General features: G+C 34.8%; 1 protein-coding gene and 1 pseudogene across 1 annotated transcript; one reads left to right on the top strand and one right to left on the bottom strand.

Moving 5' to 3' along the window:
• Nucleotides 1-225: 225 nt before the first annotated feature.
• LOC141697864 (protein KINASE OF THE OUTER CHLOROPLAST MEMBRANE 1-like) lies at nt 226-5,013 on the bottom strand (annotated as a pseudogene).
• Nucleotides 5,014-5,831: 818 nt separating this feature from the next.
• On the top strand, nt 5,832-10,106 carry LOC141698140 (vesicle-associated membrane protein 711). The gene is made up of 4 exons (XM_074502768.1): nt 5,832-6,272; nt 7,383-7,573; nt 8,677-8,840; nt 9,788-10,106. The coding sequence occupies exons 1-4, from the start codon at nt 6,056-6,058 to the stop codon at nt 9,873-9,875; spliced, it is 660 nt and encodes a 219-aa protein (XP_074358869.1). The 5' UTR covers nt 5,832-6,055; the 3' UTR covers nt 9,876-10,106.
• Nucleotides 10,107-16,366: the final 6,260 nt, after the last annotated feature.

The following is a 16,366-nucleotide window of genomic DNA, read 5'->3' as shown; positions in this document are numbered from 1 at the left end:
TATTTATTTAACCTCTCTTTTTTTCCCAGACCAGCTGCAATTTAATCTCTTATATTCAACAATTGTGTAAAATTATTATATAAAATTTTCCTTTCCAAAAAAAAGATTTTAAATATAATTAATTCAACAGATTTTGCTAGCCAGATTTCTGATCTTCCCAGAAAGACAACAGAAATACACAGCAACAACAAAATAATATTTGCATTAGACATTTGGAATTGGCTGTTTATACTTCTATGGCAAACTGCAATTCGTGTTTTAAATACCAGATTATCTAAATGCAATGGATCATGCTAGACAAGGAAGATTTATCAAAATTCCCAACACTTTCTCAGCAATTGAAATGCATTAGGAGTGTGGCAGTGTATATAAACTAAAGTAACCAGTTTTTAAAAATACAGACACTGTCTGCAGAGTCTGATATTTGCGAGGACCAAATGCAATATTTTCAAGTTTCAACTAAGGAAGCATCAAAGTGGAAGCAGTATTAGGACCTTCTATGAAGATTATATCAGCGAGAATCGGAAGAAGCCATCAGCAGTCTGGCCATTAACCTTCTGAGAGCATATCTGACTGCTATATTCCTGGAATACGAGTTTCTGGTCTTTCTTCACTTTTGAAGTTCCGGTACTCTTCCCAACAACAGATCCCAGTTTGATGGCAGTAATAAGCCCCAAAGCAATCATTAGAGGCCTTACAACCCAGTGAAAATCTTCAAGATGCTGATACTTTTTCACAATGTCTGGACATGTTTCAAAAGAAACCACTTCCACTTCAGCTGGATCAGCCAAAAAACTACTTCTTTCAGTAATCCTAATTGTCAATCTACCAGGAAAGTTTACAACTACGCATCCATTTTGTAGTATCCGACAGATTTTCCCTGTCGCCCACTCAGCACCTCCTTTACGAGGCCACTCAAATCGTGGTCTATAAACATTAGACTTCAACCTTACAAACTGACCGACACAAAAAGTTTCTGCCTTCTTTAGGTCTGTACAACTACCTTTCCACAGAGTATCCAACCCGATTAAAGCAACACCTACAGCTCCATTACGATGAATGAAATGAAGAATACCCACCAGTGAGTGCTTCTCGTGTTCCTTCTTCAGGCTTACCCAATCGCCAGCTGCCAAGCCATATGTCACTCGCTCCAGTGTAGATGCCCGAACTCTTACAGGGTCATGTTTAGCATGTAACCTAACTAAAACAAACCCACTTCGATCAGAATCACGCTCCAAACCCACAACTGTCCCTTTTGGGACATCCATCTTTTCAGGCTTGCAAGAGTTTGGTAGTTTTCTAGACCGCACCATGTCCCCAACTTGAAAATAATCAAGATTTATTCTGCCTCTATCAGAAGATATTGCATTCTGGGCACTGCAAGTTATGCAACTTTTAGCACAAATGATGAACATAAGCAAGTAATATTGTTTAATCGTGACAATGTAGCAAACTAGCAATAAGCACATATTATATAGTGAAACTAGGTGCTGCAGCCGACAAGGGAATACATTATAATTATTGGTGTTTTCATGTTTTAGCCTTGATATCTTCGGTTTCAAGAATTTCTGGGGCGGTTCAAGCGTAAAAAATAATTGAAATCCAACTTTAAGCAGAGATATATACAATAATCCATAGCTTCAATACACATAATTATTATCCAAATTGGTGGCAGAATAATAACCGTAGATTTAATGCCTACGCAATCGTGGGTGGATTTTGAGATAGTACTTGACAATTTCAATATGTAACAGATCTTTGGACGGGAAAACTAGTAGCCACTGATTACCAGTGTGGACCACCATTTACACAAAGGTCCGCCTTGAATCTCTTTGGTAGCACAACAAGTTTATAATTGAACTCAAGAAAATGTTTAAGACCATAACTTTGATTACACAAGACACCTACAAGCTAAGTTGCATAGTGTTTCTGAGTATGTTACCATAGGCAAGAGGATCACATTTTTTAAAACCCCAAACTTCTTACACATAGTATGTACAGGCTCAGGTTGTGCATTATGGCACCTAAAGGAAAGATGAGACTGGAACTGCCAAATCAAAAGTTATGTTATGCCAAGATCTATTGCTATGATTCAAAAACTGATAAGTATTTGACATGCATAATTTGATTTTACACTATTTGCCCTTTTCTTTGTTTACTGTTTAGTGATAGTTCATCTCGACATCTCAATTTAGCGATGCTCCTCTCTGCTTCCAGCATATAACTTTGAAGCTCATGGAGTATATTTACAAAGATATAGTATAACATTAATTGGCGTACACTGTACAGCTACATAGAATCTAGGACAACTTGCCATCAGGTCAAGCCCATGATTTGGTACTTAAACACACTCAAAGGAACACAAGAGTCTGAATAGCTTATATAAAGAAACATGAAACGATTATTAAATATTTACCTTTTAAAAGCATCTAATATATCTGACATCGATGGACGGCTCCTAAAGTCGTACTCAAAACAGCCAATAATAACCTTCTTAAGTTCTGGAGGAAGGTCTTCAGGAATGAATGGCTTTTCTTGCTTTTCGACCACAGCTTGGTATATTTTATTAACAGATATTCCATACCAAGGTAGTGTACCAGTCAGCATCTCAATAATGCTGCAAGCAAAACCCCAAGAATCAGTCTCATAGGATATTGGACCTCTAGTTTCTGGTTCCCATTGTTCAGGAGCCATATAGTTTGGTGTTCCAAGTCTACAAGTCATATCTGAACTCCGCATTGGTATCCCCTTGAGTACAGAAGGAACTCCTAAATCCCCCAGAACTGATTGGCCATTTTCATCCAAGAGGAAATTAAAAGGCTTCAGGTTAAGGACCATGATCTCTTTTGAATGTAGTTCCATAATTCCTTGAGCCACTTCAATTCCATACCTGCGAATATTGTCATAAATCCAAAACTAAGAAGTATGAACACAAAATACTCAATTTACCCATTAAAGAGAACATGTAAATGAGTAAAAAAAACTATACAACATAAATCTACATCCAAACAAAACAAACATCACCTTAGAACATCTGGAAGTGGGAGCTTCCCCTCTCTAAGGCGAGCTATCTTGTCGCCAACTGACCCCTCTGTAAAATTTCATAACAATGCATACCTAAGAAGAATACTCAACTTTTTTAAAGGAGTGCAAAAAGTGGCAGTATAAAGTCAAACAGCAAAAGCTATAGAAGGAACATTAAACCTTTCCAGTTATTACTGATGCACCATATAGCCAACATGCACCCTTTAGTCCTCGAGTCTTGTATAATAACTCAGAAAGCTTATCTAAGACCGTTTTCATGCTATCATCCTTAATATGATGTAACATCTTCACTGCCACTACATGATACTCTTCGTAGTCTTCAGCTGTCTGATGAAGAGTTGCTAACCAAACATCACCAAATGGACCTCTGCCAACTCTATGTCTGAGTACTATAGTTTCAGGATCAATTAAAGGATTAAACTGAGTTTTTGATGCTGCATTCACATCATTATAAACAATCTCAAAATCCTCAGAAGGAGCAGATAGTTGATGAAAAGCAACTTGTCCAGCCATACTGCATGTGACACCATAAACATTAAATGGAAGAACAAATTCAAAATTGATAACTTCAAATGAATGTAAAAGCTGAGACAAGCAATATTTAAAAATGTGGTGGAACTGCATAAATGGGAAACACTTGACAGCAGAGTAAGTATGAAAATCTGAGTTTTGATATATGCTCGACTTTTCAATGGCATTTCCAGGATTTATAGTCTTTAATCCATTTTCTACTCTAATTACATTCTTTACGTATGTTTTTTTTCTTATACTTTCGATGCCTTCCTTTTGACATACCAGCATTTAGTTTGGTGTACAAAAATTAGAGGATATCTTTAAATAGAGACCAAAGGGTGATCAATAACCAGAATACTTCCTCCTCATGTTCCAAAAGTAGAGCTACATTTCTAAGAGTGTTTTAAAGAAAAAATTAGATTTTAAAAGCTAAAATAGTAGAATTAATAGCACAAAAGAACTCTATGCAAGTACATTAAAACCTCAAGAATAACCTTGTCATATAAATAATTTTCTTAAGGCCTGGGCAGATAGACTTCATTAATAATCTTACTACATGAATTAACGAATAAAAAAAGTCAAGTCTATATAGACTCTATTTTACATATAGATGAAGGATCATCATCTTTCAAATAATATATTTATATTTACATCATGTATGTTTTTAAATTTCAAACAAAACATATTAGTCACCTAAAAATTAACAAAGTTGGCAAGACAAAATTACATGAAAATCTAAACACAACAACAAATTTTAAGTTGAATAGCATATACCAAAAGTTTAATAAAATATTTTACATGGAAACCAAAACATAATAACAAATTTTAAGTATAATGGCATATATTAAAAGTTTAATAATTTTTTTTGAAAAGATAAACAAATAATAATATAACAAATATACTGTAGCGGAGGGAGATTATAATTATCTTTGCATATGATGTGATATTACTTTTATTGAAGGATAATTGTCAACTAGAACAACATGCTAAAATATTCAAAAATCAAAACACAAATTAAACTATCCCCTTCTTACCCCTTTTTTAAAAAACAAAAGTTTATGTCCCCAAGTCAATATTTTGTGAACAAAACTAAGCTAACATAAACATGTTGTAGTTCCCTGCAGTGCCCTGAACTATACATATCAGAATATATAAAATCCAAAAAAACACAAAATCAACAAACTAATGCATACCATAACATGTGAAAATCATATCAATTTTTATCACAAGATTGAGAAAACGGTAAATAATTTATACAAATAAAAAAAAGTTAAAAGAAAACAAAAATAAGCAAAACTTACATGTGTATAAAAAAGAAGTCGGGGGTTGTGTAAGGAGTAAGAACGGAATTGAAGAACTTGAATGTACGGAAGTTTCGACAAATTAGGTTAAGATGAAGAAAAGCAAAACATTAATTCAGCAGCATATTAAACCCCTGTAAAGATAAACAATGCAAGTGCATGCATACACGGAATTGTATTTGTATGTAGAGGGGGAAGGGTAAAACAGAAACGGATAAATTAGGATGTCTTGGGGAGCACATAACTCAAGTTATTTAATATTAATTATATAATTGTAATTCCCGATATGAAAGTAAATTTTTTAAAGCTAATTGAGAAATTTTATAACACGCCTAATTATTTTCAAAAAATCTATGTAATAAAATATATATTTAATCAAATTAAACTTTTTGTAAGCATAAAGACAAATTTAAATAAAAAGAGTAGTAATATATACCCTAAATTCATTCTCAATTTTTTTCCAAATATAATATATCACATGTTAATATCTGATCACACATATATGACATTTATCATATTTTAATTTATATTTAAGTTGCAAAATTTTATCTCATTTTAAAGAAATGTTATCAAGTTTGCAATTTACGTAATAGTCCGTTTGAAAAATTGGATTTCCTTTAAAATTCTGGATTTAATCATATATACTGTTTAAAAATTTGGATTTGAATTTTATTTGAAATCAAAAATATTTAAATATTAATATAAATATGAAAATTTGAGATTTCCAACTCAAATCCTATCATTTCAAATGAAAGTTTAACGCCTTTAAGACGATTTTGGAGTCATTATTTCCCGTACAAATTATTATTTTGACTAGAAATTGTGAATTTTGAAGATTTTCAAATTAAAGTGGCCGACCTCCGCGAAACCAATATTCAGAAAAATAAATCAGACACCCCATCTAAAATCCAGCAAATGTGGTGTCAAAAAAACACACATCAATCACCATCACAATCAAATATTGAATTAACAAAAAGCATACATACAACCACATACACTAAAAGCACTCAACAACACTCATGAATGGGTCAACACACAAACAGCCCAGCTCATCAATCATCTACTCATTTACTTTAATTTAATTAACTTCAATTCACAAATCAATCACTCCGCAAAACCCTAGCTCCTCTTTATTTAATTTCATGTATATAACATTATCATAATTCAATTATTCGTTGATTACTTGATTTGATCCGATGGCGATTTTGTATGTATTGGTGGCGAGAGGATCGGTTGTGTTGGCGGAGTTTAGCGGTACTACGACTAACGCAAGCGCAATTGCGAGACAATTACTCGAAAAAGCTCCCGGGAATGATGATATGAATGTTTCGTATTCGCAGGATCGGTATATTTTTCATGTTAAGAGGACTGATGGACTCACTGTGCTTTGTATGGCTGATGAGAATGCTGGAAGTATGTGTTCTCTTTTTTCAGTCTTTTCGATGTTTTGTTACCTGATTTTGTTCGTTATTTCCGATTGCTATAATTATAATGATTGGTTTGAGTGCTAATTGTTTTTAGGATCTGAGTGTGGAGGTAGAGTTAGTTGATGTGTTTCTTAGAGTTTATGGCCATTTCCGTGATTTCCGTGTTGTTAGGATCTCAGTGTGGAGTTAGAGTTAGCTGATGTATTTCTTAGAGTTTTATGGCAATTTCCGTGTTGTTAGGATCTCACTGTGGAGTTAGAGTTAGTTGAGGTGTTACTTAGAGTTTATGTCGATTTAGGTGATTGCTTTGCGGAGATAGAGAGCCTTGTGATCAGTGTTTGTTGTGGAATTAGAAGTACACGCTTTAGATTTGTGGAATTTTGTGTTGTATTTGATTGCTTAGCGTCTTACCTCAAATCTATTATACCATTCTAAGATGCACGGAAATTTATCAATTTTTGTGTAGTGCGTTCCAATCTGAAGTTGCGCCTGATGATATTGAGAAATTAGTTGTTTCACAATGTAGTAGCTGCCAATTAAGGTCTAAGAGTACTTGTTTGAACCAAAAAGTCCTAGATTCTGCCAAACCGGAAATGTCCAGTAAGGGACTGAGAAATGAAGAAATTAACCGCTTGAAGTTAGAGTTTTTGGATAGCAGCAATGCGTAGTGAGGGGACTTAAACTTGCCTGTTTGAACCAACTATTTTCCATGTTGTGGCAAATTGCAATGCCTGTATAGCTTATCTATGATTTTGAGAAGTACACTGGACTATTGATGTCTGGAAGGACAGATAGGAAAACCGGATGTAGGTATATGTACGTGAAAGGTGAACATATATTATAGACAAAAACCCAGCTGGAAAAAGCATGAGAAGTATTTCAGTTAATCAAAACTAGATTACATGGAGTAATACAAGTTATACAACCATTAATTAGTTCACAACTATTTGATCTTAGTTCTTTTGCAGACTGTGCCTACTTTTTTTATATCTGGGTACTTATGCTATTGATTAGGCAATATATGTTTTTTGTTTGCTCTTAACCTGCCTATTGCTTCTCTCAACGATGTAATTTTTGCTTTTGATTTTTTCTACAGGACGAATTCCTTTTGCATTTCTGGAAGACATTCACCAAAGATTTGTGAGGACTTATGGTCGAGCAGTTCTGTCAGCCCAAGCTTATGCGATGAATGATGAGTTTTCAAGGGTGATGAGCCAACAAATGGAATATTACTCGAGTGATCCCAATGCCGACAGGATAAACCGACTTAAAGGAGAAATGAGTCAGGTTAGTGTATGGAGTTGGTTAATGCGATGCAAAAATTAGAAGGCAGATAAGTGATGAGATATAAGGGAATATCCTTGTAGTAATACAAAGCACAAAATATGGATGAGGTTTAATGCGATAAACTTTGAATAGTAATTGAGATCAAATCAGGATAAAAGTCCAATTTTTCGTAGTTTGCAAGATCTTGAAATTATTTGTATTTGAGTTCTATAGTAAAACATAAAAATTAAGAATATTATCATCTCAAATAATTATATCACGTAATTTAATAAAAAACTCCTGATTACTTGATTGCAATTTTACTTGCATTGTCCTTTTAATTGTTAGTAATTACCTGATTTTTTTGGAGAGTAAGAAAGCATAACTATTGTATTAATTGTTAAATATCATCTTCTAATCTCTTACTATCATTTTTTCCCTAAAACATTAAACATCTTTGGACCTGAAATGCATTAGGTGTGCAAGTAGTAAACATGTTCCCCCTCTTTTCAGATATATGCTTCACATAATGTCACTAACAATTTTGTTTTGACCAGATTCAAACCCAAAATTGTTTAATACCCTCAAGTTTGAGCTTGCTTAGATACTGTAGGCAATAAGGCATCGAAATGCTAGGCAATTTTCTGGCTCCCACCTTGTTTGTGTGTTCATGCAGATGCCACAATTTCCGTGAGCAAATGTATTTTAAATATATTAATAACAAGGAACACTTTTTGGTTAACAGCAGCCTGTATAGTTTCTAAAAGTGCTTTATGAAATGCCTATTTTCTTAACTTGTTTAAAAGACTAACTTTATTAAACCATCACTCTGTTTCTTAATAAAGCGAAAATAGCCTTTGTAGATAAAAACAATCATTTAAAACAGAGATGTGCAAGGTTTTAGGAATGCATGTCTGGATTAAGCTATATAATTTTATATAGGTTTATTTGTAATGAAGTAATACAAGTAATGTATTAATATAAGTTGCTATACCCAGTACGTGGCCAAATTTTCTGTTGGCAGCTGTATCTATCATTTTCTGTTGAGCTTTTACTCGACAAGTTCAATGTTTACTGGACTTAGAAGTAGATGGAAGTTGGCTAATTAATGCTCTCATTAACAGGTAAGAAATGTCATGATTGAGAATATTGATAAAGTCTTAGAAAGAGGTGATCGCTTGGAGTTGCTAGTTGATAAAACTGAAAATTTGCAAGGAAATACTTTTCGCTTCAGAAAGCAGACACGTCGTTTCAGAAGTACTGTGTGGTGGAAAAACGTCAAACTCACGTATGTCCTGACCTTAAAATTATTATATTTAATGTTGTCTTCATAATATATTTACTATACATTACGAAGCACTGATTTTGATGATTTTCGTAAGTACTAATCCAACAGACATATTTTTTATTGTTAACTTCTTAAAGATGGATGCCTGATAATAAAATAAACTCACATGTCTCTTTCTAGTGCAGGAGATTCAACTCCGGGTTAAACTTTTTTCTGATTTAAGCTCTACTAATCATTAGAATGGTGTAAAGTCAGGACTTGATATCTTAAATAACAGTACTTATGATTGAAATATTGTAAAGTCAGAATTTGATATTTACACTAACAGTACATGGTGCATAAACTCAAGGATAGATGACATATTAGGATTTGAAATTGTGAAGTCAGAATTTGATATTTTAACTAACAGTACATGGTGCATAAACTCGAGGATAGATGACAAATTAGGATTTAAGACATCTGCAGACACTGAAAAGCTAACCATCAGAACTTCAGGTTCAAGGATAAGTTCCCAATCTTGATTGTTTTGTGATGATATTTTGGTTGACCAGTATATGTTAATAAAGTATCCTTAATGTATGTGTTCGCGGCATTATATTGTTGTATTAAGTTTAAAAGCCTTGTGGGCTTGGCTCTGAACTTTTTAACCAATTTTTCAATCCTGTTGTTTCTTCTGTATTTGGGACTTTTGTTTGTGAATGGACTGAAAAAATCCAGCTTGTAGGACTATACTGGTGTTCAAGTGCTATATTATGTCACTATTGATTAATTATTACATCTTCACTCGTCTGGTCTGTCGAAGTTCTCTCTTGAATTTTCTCGCGCAAGCTCCAATCTCTTTCTTAAAATCATTTTAAATTTACGTTGGTTATAGATTAATTTAATATAATCTCTTCAATATGTGTAAAAAAACGGCTATTAATGCATTAAGTTTTTTTTTCATGCAGGGTTATGCTGATACTTCTGCTGCTGGTGATTGTTTATATTGTGATGGCATTTGTTTGTCATGGGCTTTTGCTTCCTTCTTGTTTCTAATAAAGATTGATTAAGTAAGAGTTAAATTGTTTTCTCTCTTCAGTTGTTTTTTTGTCTTTACCATGGATGTAATTCAATATTTTATGTTGACTCTGGAATTGTTTTAGTGTTGTTGATTGGAAACTAACAATTACTGCTGCCATGGACGTGATTACTTATTGTGTAGACTCGGAATTTTGTCAGTGTTGTTTGAAACTCACAACTATTGTTTATATATTGTTTTTTTGAGAACCGGAGATCAGCCCAAGTGGATAATATCCATGAATGGATGCTTGTTTGAACAGTAAATGTTCCACGGCGTCACTTTGTCCAGCAATATATGTCCAGCAATATATCTTGGATGAAATGCCATGTTTAGATGGAAGAATTAATTAGAGTGAATGAAATGAAACTTGTACTAATATTATAGAGGTATTATTAAGTACTTTTAGAGGTGGAATTAAATAGAGAATGAAATTTAATTTCTAGAAATCTGAATTAAAATTGAGTTCTACAACCTTTCGATGCATGTTTATCCCGAACTCCGGGGTATTATTCTTCATATATTGTCGCCAAAAATGTGCCTTTTTTCGATATCTTTCTGTTTTCATAATCTTCTTCTACGATTAGCATTCTCTTTTATTAATCTTTCCATTACGTTTACATTTCATTCTTTCCTAATGAAACAAGTGTAGGATAACAACTAGGAGGATTTTACTTTTTTTGAATAAAGGAAGATTTCATTAAAATCAAACATCCGACATAAGAGTTTCCAACGCACAATGGAGGAGACGATTAGCTTACAAGAAAGTCTAGCCACCAAATGAGCAACCCTGTTTGCATGCCTCTTAACAAAACTCAAAGAAACCCACCCTGTGCTACTAAGAATGGCACGACAGTGATCTATTAACACCCCTGCTTTCAGCTGATTTTGTATGTTCCCTTGAACTGCTTACACACTTACGAGTGAATCACTTTCAACAATGATTGTGTGTCCTTTGAACTCAGAGGTCCATTTGAGAGCTTCCATGATGCCTACTAGCTCTGCTTCAAAAACCTGTAATTTACGAGCAAACCCCATGGTGCGTCCATGAAGAAATAACTCTTGATGATTCCGTAAGACCATTCCAACTGAGAACGAGTCAACACCCTCAAAAACTGAGGCATCGACATTTAGTTTCAAGGTTCCAATATCCGGAGCCACCCACTTATTAGTGTGCTGCTTTGTATCCACCTGCAACTGATTGAGCGTGTGGTGTTTCTTGCTATGGGCTAGTTAGCAATTTGATTAGAGCTCTAAGTCATAGCAATTGTTGGAGTCATTGTTTACCCTTTCCACACCCACTTATTTCTTGCCCACCACACCCCCCCCGCTCTGGCTATTTTGATAAGATTATTGGTCGACTCTGTGCTTAGCATATGCAAAAATCATTATGGGGCACTTTCAACTACTGTCATATCATAGTGCAAACCAACATGTTGCCAGCAAAAATTTGCAAAAATACAGTCAAAGAATATATGTAGTAGATGTTCAATATTCCTAGTACACATCATGCAAATTATAGTAACAGAAGTCCCTTACCTCTGAGACGGTTGCGAACCGGGACATTGTTGCGGCATAATCTCCATAGAAGAACTCTGATTTTATGAGGTACACAAAGTCTCCATATCCTACCCCAACCATCAGATTGCTGAACACCTTCATCACTCATATGAGTTGAGTGCCAATAGTGGTGGCCCGATTTCACAGAGTAATGCCCATTGCTCGAATGGATCCAGGCTACCCTGTCACTTGTACTATGTGGAATTTGAACTGCTAAAATAGCCTCAGCATCAGCACTGTTTAAAGTGTTTCTGACTTCATCCCATACTTTGCGACCTCTCATGAAAAATTCGCAGACTTTAATATCTCTGACAGTGGAGTTGTTAGAATGTTGATCAACGCAGAAATTTGGCTTTCCTCTCAACCATCTATCCAAATAGATATTTATGGACCTCCCATCTTCTACTACCAATCTTAATCCGTCTTTCATAGTTTCTTTTGCTTCCCAAATGCATGACCATGTAAAGCTTGAACCTCCCGTTCTACCAGCTTGCAGCACTATGCAGTTCGGATAATAACGAGCTTTCAACAATCTGAAAAACAAAGCATCGGGGTTTTTAACAAGGTTCCAACACTGCTTTCCAAGCAATGCCAAGTTGAAACCATGCAGATCATGAAAGCCCAAACCACCTTGTTTTTTCGACATACTTATGCGTGACCAAGAAAGCCATTTGATTCCTTTGTTATTCGATGAATTAGAACTCCACCAGAAAACGTTCATTTTTCTTTCTAATTCTTGACAAAGCACTTTTGGGATTAAGAAACATGACATCGTGTAAGCAGGTATAGTTTGTGCAACATTACGCAATAGAATAACCTTACCTGCTCGTGATAACAATTTAGTGTTCCGGCTCTGAATTTTTGCCCAGACTTTATATTTGAGATAATTAAACACTGATTTTTTTAATCTGCCAATAAGAGAAGGCAGACCAAGATATTTGCTATTTCCAATTTCATTATGCACCTGGAGCATATTTTTTTATTTCAGCTTGCTTATCCATTCGAACATTCGAGTTAAAAAAGATTGCACTTATGGTAATTCACTTCTTGTCCAGATAAGAGCTCATAACGACTAAGAATCTCCTTGATAGAGTTTGCCTTGTTAGCCGTTGCTTTGAAAAATAAAAAGTTATAGTCTGCGAAGAGAAGGTGAGAAATAGATGGGGCTTGCGAACATATACGACAACCACTAATGGAAGCATTGTTAGCTGCAGATTTGAGGGAAAGTGAAAGTACTTCAACACACAAGAGAAACAATATGGAGACAACGGATCTCCTTGAAGGAGACCACGCTTAGGGAAGATTGGACCAATATTAGACCCCTGAAAAGAGATTGAATACGAGACATAGGTCACACACATCATCATCCAGTGAATCCACTTATTAGTGAAACCCATAGCCTGGATACGATTTTTTAAATATCCCCAACTAACTCGATCATAAGCTTTGCTTATATCTAGCTTAAGAGCCACATCGCCCACATCACCACTAAATTTCCTTTTCATATAATGTATCAGCTCAAATACCACGAGGACATTATCAGTAATATTGCACCTGTGAACGAATGCATTTTGTTCTTCAGGATTCAAGCCTGCCAAGATTTTTTGCAGCCTATTTGCAAGGACTTTAGCAACGATTTTATATAAAACATTGCATAAAGCAATAGGCCATAAGTCTTTCACCTCCTCAACTTTCTCTTTTTTTGGAATTAGAACTAAGTTTGTGTCGTTAACACTAGCTGAAAATTTACCATCCGCGAGCCATTTTTGACAACACTTGTACACCTCCTTACCAATAAGCTTCCAAAAATGCTGAAAAAACGCGGGGTTTAAACCGTCAGGACCACTTACGTTGTCAAGATATATATTCTTTATTGCTTCCGTGAATTCATTAAACGATAGATCCTCCGCCAGCTTTCTATTCTGTTCTGCAGATACTCGAGCTTCATTCTCAGCTGAAGGATAATTAATCTCCTGTTCAGGCGCAACAAAAATTTTTGTATAGTATTCTTTAAGAAGAGAACACAGGTCATTGTGCTTCGTCAGAACTTGACCATCATCAGCTTGAAGAGAGGATATATGATTCATTTTTTTCCTACTAGAAGCTGTCGCATGAAAGAATTTCGAATTAGTATCACCCTCCTCTAACCAAAAATTTTTAGCTCGCTGTTTCCAGTAGGACTCTTCTTAAACCAGTAAATTCTCGAGTTTCGCATTTTCATTAAAATAAGATTGAATCCCATCATTATCCTCCCTAATTTTTAAAGCATCAAGAACTTCCTTTCGATTGATCACTTTTTCTCTAAATTTGTGGAAGAAACTTTGTTATTCCCAAACAATACAACAAGAATTACAGAAGGGGGGTTGAATGTAATTTTGGCTACTTTTTCAAGATTTTAAAACAGTTCTAACTCGACAAATATATAAGTGTTTGATTTGCAGATTGCGGAATGAAGTAGTTATATAAATCAAAACACAAAGTAATAAAAACACAAATTTTTAAAACTTTCTGGTGGATTTGAAAGTATCCACCATATATATATATATATATATATATATATATATATATCGAATGAGAACTCTTTGAAGCTTGAATAGCTCACAGCTGCTTACAAGTAGAACAAACAAACTACAGAGAAATTCTTGACAAGTACAACTTTTTTTATTTCTCTTTGAAATGTGTTTGCTTAGTTGAATGTTCTACTAACTACACTTGGTTTATATATCACCAAGTTTACATGATAATAAGATAAGATAATAAAACAAAACACATCTAGTCTAACTTCATGCTGCTTCACTACTCAATTCCAGCATCTTTGAATATCTTTATAATAGCATGGAAATGGTAATGCTTCTTTGTTCTCAAATCCCTGTTAAACAGGCTGCCACATTCCTTTTGCAAACACTCGACGCATGTGACTGTGTTGTCCTTGTCAACAGATATTTGAATTTGATCATCTGTCGGCTACATGTTTGTTATCCGCCGGGTAGCTTTGTTGATCATCCGTCGGGTAGCTTTGTTGATCATCCGTCAGGTAGTTATTTGTCACTTGACTCCATTTCACTTATACAGAATTACAAGACATCTCATATTTACAATTAATCAACCTATTCTGCATATCCACTAGTAGTCAACATGACTCATATGCTCCTACAGAATCTACACAAAGTTGTTTGCTGAAATGTGCTACAGATCTTATTATTGTATAAGCTACTCACCCGGTAGATGTCAAATAGTCATCCGTCGGGACTATATTAAATCATCCGTCAGGACTATATTTGATCATCCGTCGAGTGCTACAAAATTCACTAAGTTAAAACTATTAAGGTGTTTTGTTTAATCTATCATCAAGTTCACAACATATTCCTAACAATCTCCCCCAATTTATGTCTACTGGAATTATAGCCATAAATTAAGAGAAACTTGATGATAACAAAACATCCTAAAGATATAGAGTAAAAATAGTAGTTAAAACTGATAAGTGCTACAATTTTTACTGAAAATTAAACAAAGCAAAGTATACAAAGAAGTTGCTCACAATCATTATCAAGGTGCTCCTCTAGCATGAGCAGATAAGTCCATTTCCTTGATTTTCTAGATTTCTTCCCAAGCCTTCCGTTGTTCTCTTCTATCTGATTTTGAAGTTGTCCGTGGAACTCAAGTTCATCAGATTTGAGAGATCTAGCATTTCTTGTAGAGTCTCATTGTTAGAGATACTAAATTGGTCCTCCAATCTGAAAAATCTTCTTACTCCATTTCCATCCCTGAATTCCATCAGCCAATAAGGCCTTAAATGCACTCTCTTTCTTGTGAAGGGAATTGACAGAGTTTTTGGTAGTGCATCTTTAGCTTTATTATTCCTCAGCTCCTCAATCTTCTTTAGAACTAATCTCCTTGCAGTCACATTGTATCCAAAGTTCTTTTTGAAAGATGAGTAGATCTTTATTAGAACAGACTGGCTTTCTAGAAGAATCCTGTGAAGTGGCCATATTATCTCTTTTCCTCCCTTATATTTAAACACCAGCCTTTCAGGAAGATGTCTGTAAGCATCAATTCCTCTTACTTCTTCCAATTCATCTAAGTAGAGGTTTATGTCAGAAAACTCCTTGATGTCACAAATGTATAACAAATCTCCCTTGTTAACTGCAGATTGAAATTTGGTTAGGGTCTTGGATCTGAGAGTCACAGGCTTCACTTTCTTGCTTGCTCTAGTCTTTGTCTTCTTTGGCTTATTGAAGATTGGAAAGTTTAGTTCAGGAATTGGCAAGCTATCCAAGTCTACTGGCTCATCCTTTGGAATTATGGGCTTACCATGAATATTCCTTGTTGGATCCACCACCTTGAATTCTTCAAATACCATTGAGGGTTTTGATGTCTGAGTTGAAGTTGTAGACTTTTTGGGAATGTAGTCTTTCATTTCCTCATCACTAAAGTCCAATTTTCTTTTGGAGTGGAGCTTGTATCTGAATCTTCTTTTCTGTTGTGGTTCATCTTGCACTTTTTGATCTTGAAATTCAGCAATTACAGATGGTTATGCAGAAATCTCAGTTGTAGTCTTTTTATAGCTTGAAGTTTGGCCAAGATAGCAGCTTGCTTTTTCTTTTGTTTGAGCTTCTTAGCATCTAAGACAGCTTGTTTCTTTTCTTGCTTGATTTTTTCCTTCTCTTCCTTTTTAGCTTTTACAAACTGAGGGTGTCCAGCCACCACACAGATTTCTTTACCATTTCTGTAAATCTTGGCAATTCTTCTTTTAAGTGCTGAATCAGCTGGATCCTTGAAAAATGCAATTGGCCTAGCCAACAGCTTCTTCTCATCTGGCCTGGGTGTTTCATACACAAGATCAATAGGATTTTTGTCTGAAAACTTTGAGTAGTTTCTTTTAGGCTTCATGATTAGCTTTGCTTTTGGA

The sequence above is a fragment of the Apium graveolens genome, chromosome 11 (assembly GCF_009905375.1).
Source record: "Apium graveolens cultivar Ventura chromosome 11, ASM990537v1, whole genome shotgun sequence".
Taxonomy (NCBI): domain Eukaryota; kingdom Viridiplantae; phylum Streptophyta; class Magnoliopsida; order Apiales; family Apiaceae; genus Apium; species Apium graveolens.
The sequence above is the reverse complement of the archived record's forward strand: the minus strand, read 5'-3'. Positions and strand labels throughout refer to the sequence as shown.

Bases quoted from the DNA above. Each gene is read 5' to 3' on its own strand.
- LOC141698140 (XM_074502768.1), top strand. From the start codon at position 6,056: ATGGCGATTTTGTATGTATTGGTGGCGAGAGGATCGGTTGTGTTGGCG. The intron at 7,574-8,676 runs GTTAGTGTATGG...TCTCATTAACAG, and splicing joins TTAAAGGAGAAATGAGTCAG to GTAAGAAATGTCATGATTGA. The intron at 8,841-9,787 runs GTATGTCCTGAC...TTTTTCATGCAG, and splicing joins TGGAAAAACGTCAAACTCAC to GGTTATGCTGATACTTCTGC.